Genomic DNA, 5226 nt, shown 5'->3' on the forward strand with positions numbered 1-5226 from the left:
TACGACCCAGCTAATGAAACAATGTGCTTAGCAACCTCAACTTCCATAAAAACACTAAATATTGGTGATTGCTGAGCAGCTAGTGATTTGATTACATTCACACATCACAAATAAAACAATATCCAAACTGTATGTGAATATGTAATATTAATTTGTGTTGAGATGTGTAAATACCTCATGTATATTTTATGCTTTACACAGGCTTATCTCACAAGGCTACAAAAATTAAGTGCTAATTCAACTTCTGAAGAAAGTGTCAAGAGGATCTGGGGAATGTTTAAGAACATTTTTGTTCCTAGGATATCTCACAATTGAGAAAGAAGGCAACAGTCATTAAAAAAAGAGTATCCACTTAATGGGAAATTAAAAGCAGACATAATAAATGGAAAAATAAAGACATTGACAGTAAGAAGTAAAAACATGCAAAAAATTGATGAAAAGAGCAAATGAACACAAGGGGACATCAATGGCTTGTAGCATTAAGAACAGTAAGAAAGAGTTTGAAAATATATCAATAACAAAAGTAATCCTGACAATGGTATTGGATCATTACTAGCTGAAGATGGTAGAAGTATCAATAAACCTGAAATGAAGCATAGTTGTTCACTAAATACTTTTGTGCTGCATTTGTGGGGAAAAAAAGGGCAATGTTATTCATATCACACAGTAATAATGAAATAATTTCCATTCCAGTATTGACTTAAAGGTTGTTAAGTAGCAGCTACTGAGCTAGAATCTGACATGTTTAAATCAGTGACTCTGAGTAAGTCACATACGAAAAAGCTGGCTGAGAAACATCATGGAATATTTATGTTGACTTGCACTAAGTTTGGGACTTGCAGGCCAAGTTTCAGTGGCCTGCAAAAAGCAAAAGGGGAGGAAACTAGAAGGCATTAGTGTAAAAAAATCCCTCCCATCAACAAGAAGGACATTCCTACAGTTACTGAAGAATTATTTCAAGTCCTTTTTGAGGCCCCAGTCTGTATAAAGAATGTTCACCTCTCATGAGGAAGCAGATAAGCAAAATGAGCGCAGAAATTTGTCACACTATGATGGAAGCCCAAACAGCCCATATCCATGTGTGCTTCTGCCAATATCCATTTTCCCCAGAAAATCTGAAAACAAATTCATGTTTTTCCCATACTCCAGATGCTGAGCATATGCAAAGAATGAAGAAAAGATGAGCTGGGTGAAGTCTTGAGAAGTATGCGCACAACAACTAGGTTTTGCAGGATTCTCTGATGCTCTGTCACTGTTAATTTTATAAAACTTGACCAATGCATAGAGGGAATTCTGCATGGTGACTTTGCAAGTCTTGTCTGATATGATAGAACCGAATTTGACTATGGATGTTGCCTTATCCATGCAGAAATAAGTAAATGAATCCTGACAGGTCCCGGAAGTTTCAGTCCTGCAAGAATGCACAGATGAGAAATGCAAACTGAAAGGTAATTTGAAAATGCTCTTTAGGACACAGGCTGATCTAATGTTGATGGCAAAAGGAAGAAGAAAGAAGTATGACCGCCTCCTTCAGAAGATGATGAAAAGAATATCACTTATGAAATGAGCAAAGGAAAGGAGGTTTAATGGCAGGATGAATGACTGCTTAGACTACACACAACATTGCAGAAGAACTTTGGATGAATACACAAAAGCCTTCTTTATGCCCATAAAAGGTACTGTAGTCTGAACTGGCTGAACTCATTGATTCTAACAAGGGGTTGTGAGTGCCATCAGAATATTATACAGTGTAAGACAGCTGAATTTTCACAGGTCAGGCTCAAGGGACTGAAATACTATCTCAATACATTCCTCACTATCTGAATATATTCCTAAAATTTTGTAGTGTAATGTTGTACAAATTTAAGTAAAGAATGAAAACAGAATATCAATGATCAGTCCGATCAGAGAGACATGTCCACGCCCTCCCAGATCAAACCAGCAGCCAGAGAGAGGTAGGTGGTTCCCTTACTCAAAATGAAATCCTTTGTAGGATTCAACGTATGCCTAACCACCTATGTGATACGATCCAAAGAACAGACGACAGCAGCCTGGTATAGTTAGTTTGATGAAGAAGTGGCCTTCAAGTTGTTCACAAAGAACTTAGGAAAGAAAAGCCAACTAGATGAAGCCAAACATACCATATGTGTGCAAAACAAACAAACAAACAAAACGTACTGGGTTTCTTCAAGCTAGGAGGGGAAAAAAAAGGGAGATCCAAAGCTACTGACATTGAAGACACCTCCTTCCTCCTCAGTGGAGTAAAGGAGAGATAAAAGTATATTTTAAAAGCCGATGGTACTTGCTTTCTTTGGCAAGTCCTTCCTGTCCATAGCCATGAGAGGCCAGGTTTCAGTACAGCTGCTGCCTATTTGTTACCTGATTTGGGAGCTTTTGTCCAGGCAGTATTGATTCAATATGACTGTAGTTCAGACACAATACCTGTAAAAAGGAAACATAATTAATCAAACAGAATGTTTCTCTGCTAACACATCAGCAAAACTGCCAATTACATTTTTCTGATTCAGAAATTTGATCTTTAGAAAGATGATTGGTCAGTTTAAAGTGCTTCAAAAAGTTTGGTGAAATTCATTGATTTTTGGATCAGATTACTGCAACAATACTGTGAAATTGAAACAGTGGTTGCAATCAGCTTTGTGCTGATTGATTGCTGTTGTTCCAAAACCCCACGAACAACAGGATAGTAAAGGAGATTAAAGACCGTATTTTCAACCAAAGGAAATTAGTTTATCATTAATATTATTACGAAAAATAGAAAAGACTGTGTCATGAACCCACCTTAGCATTAGGAAGGAAGATTAAACCACTGAAAGACATGAGATTATTGTTCTGTAAATTCATGCCACAGACATTTCTAAACTGGTCTGCTAGCACCAGCTCTACAGCGCTGAATTAGGTAAAAAAGGACAAATATGGATTTAGAATACAAATAACATAGAAAAATAATATAGAAATGAGATATATAGCATGAGAAGATCCATAACATGCTGGCTTTGGGGTAAGAAATGCAACATGCTCCTATGAAAGAAGCACCCTAATGAAAATCTCACAACAAATTCACAGTTCTTTTTCCAGGAGTAAACAGTTGATTTGATTCTGACACCAAAGGCAAGGGCTTTCAACAGTCTGCTCTGTTTGCTTCTATATCACATTACTGAAATTCCAGTTCTGTACCTCTTAGGCTGTTTTCATTGCTTTCCAGCAGCACTGGAGCTGCAAGTGCTCAGATGGAGTACTCCATTCTCCACTTACTCTGAGGCCTGCCAAAGCAGCACACAGATTGTAATTGTGTACCTCAGCTGTGTCAAAGCCTGCTTGCAAGGTACTTGTTACTTCTTAATGGTAGAAGCAGGATGCTCTATTGGTCAGAGAGACACTCCTCAAGTAATTTTTAGGAATTCGTAACTGTGCTGCTGATACATCTCTTCAAGAAATTCAAGGCTTGCAATTGTAATACCTTAAAAGACACATAGTCAGTGTTATACTGTTGTTCTACTACCTTTTACAACAAAGCCTCCAGGGAATGAATGTCCTTGCAGAAAATAATCCCGACAAGAATGTTTAAATACTTGTATCTGTCCTCATGTCTTAAAGCAGTCTCTTGAAACTGAGTCAAACTAAAAGGAGTTACAATTTCTTTATGAGCAACACCTACTCAATTCCACTAGAGTATTGACACTGATATTCCTGTCACGGTGATACTGTTGCTGAAGGCCTTCTAGGCTATTTAAGATCAAAAGATGAAGATCGTGGACTGTGCCATTAAAGTTGTCTTCATATGTTACATCAGGTAGGGACTTTCACTGACAGATGCAGGATACTGGGAAAGAATAAAATATAAATATGTCTCTAAGAAGACAAATACATACATACAACCTATAGAAATGCTTTCCTAAAAATTAATATTGGGGGTGATGTCTGCAAACAAGTATGACAAGTGCTGTGTAAAATACTTTTGTGGCAGAACAGTGAGTGTCCCACTGGGTGCACATACTAGTGTTCAGTTAAGGACGCACTTAATGCAACCAATCACAGGTCATTCTTGCTCTAAATTCCTGTAGATCTACAGTAGACAAGGCAGCTTTTTCAGAAATCAAAAGATTGCAGAAGCAGCACTGCACACACATACATGTCTGTTCTCACTTTGGCCGAATTTGTTCTGAAAGGAATCAGATCAGATGGGTTTTGATCAAATAAAATCTCTCTTCTAGATATACTTGGTCTGGAGCCAGACATTTTCTGTCAAACTGTGTGCAGGCAGCACCACTCCCTAAATGAAGAATGGAAGCATCTAGAGAAAGAATATTTCTTCAATGAAACTGCGGAAAATAACCCTTTGTGATGAAAAATTAGACTTATTTTATGGATCAGTCAAGGGAATTTGGCTGACAAATGCTAGGGAATTATCAGGCATATTTGCTAAATACAGATTCTAGCTTTAGATTTTCATGTTCTATCCACAATATTAGATGCTACTTTTAATCGATAATGCAATTCTGAAAATCACTGCACCTGATTAGAAGCTGTCCAATTTAATTCTTGCATTTCTGTGAAGTCTGAATGTCCCAGTCTATCTGCAATCATGTCAGAGGTGAGTTTGCCTCCAAGCAAATTTTTTGCACCTTCTCCTTCTGTTGGCTCCTTTTAAATGCTTTTGAAGTGATGTCTGCTATATTAATGCAGGTCTAGAACTATCATAGTAATATAGACAGAAAAACATTTTACAATTCAATGAATTAAAAATGTTTAAAATCAAAGTAATTTAAAAAGTGTTATTTTGTCTTTATATGAGCAGACCTGGATGACTGTTTTCTTATGGAACAGATTAATGGAGATAGTCTGTGTTCTCTCAGTTTACAATATAAATTTGTAAGTAATGTACACTAATTTCATAGGTGTTAGAAATGATTAAGCTCCAAAATTATAGTTAAAGCCTCGGGAACCCTAGCAATGTGCCAGGACACTATTGTGCTAGGCACTATTACAAAAAAAGGCAATTTCTACCCCAAAATGACTAAAGAGAGACAAAAACAGACAATGGAGTTGTCTGTATACGAAGAGATTACACACATATTAACAAGTCTGATCAGCTGGGTCTTGATTTGTTAAAGAGCTATTTTGCCTCAGGAACCTAGCAATGTGCCAGGACACTATTGTGCTAGGCACTATTACAAAAAAAGGTTCTACCCCAAAATGACTAACTAA

The 5226-nt window shown here is 37.1% G+C and overlaps 1 protein-coding gene across 1 annotated transcript in view; it reads right to left on the minus strand.

The window, feature by feature from the left end:
• The window catches only part of LOC103903117 (leucine-rich repeat-containing protein 9-like), a 35446-nt gene that overhangs the window by 1702 nt on the left and 28518 nt on the right, over positions 1-5226 (minus strand). Inside the window, 3 exon segments of the mRNA XM_009284291.1 lie at positions 2303-2442; positions 2800-2908; positions 4529-4662. Of these exon segments, the coding sequence (XP_009282566.1) occupies positions 2303-2442; positions 2800-2908; positions 4529-4662 (383 nt within the window).

The sequence above is a fragment of the Aptenodytes forsteri genome, unplaced genomic scaffold (genome assembly GCF_000699145.1).
Source record: "Aptenodytes forsteri isolate BGI_AS27 unplaced genomic scaffold, ASM69914v1 Scaffold410, whole genome shotgun sequence".
NCBI classification, from domain to species: Eukaryota; Metazoa; Chordata; class Aves; order Sphenisciformes; family Spheniscidae; genus Aptenodytes; species Aptenodytes forsteri.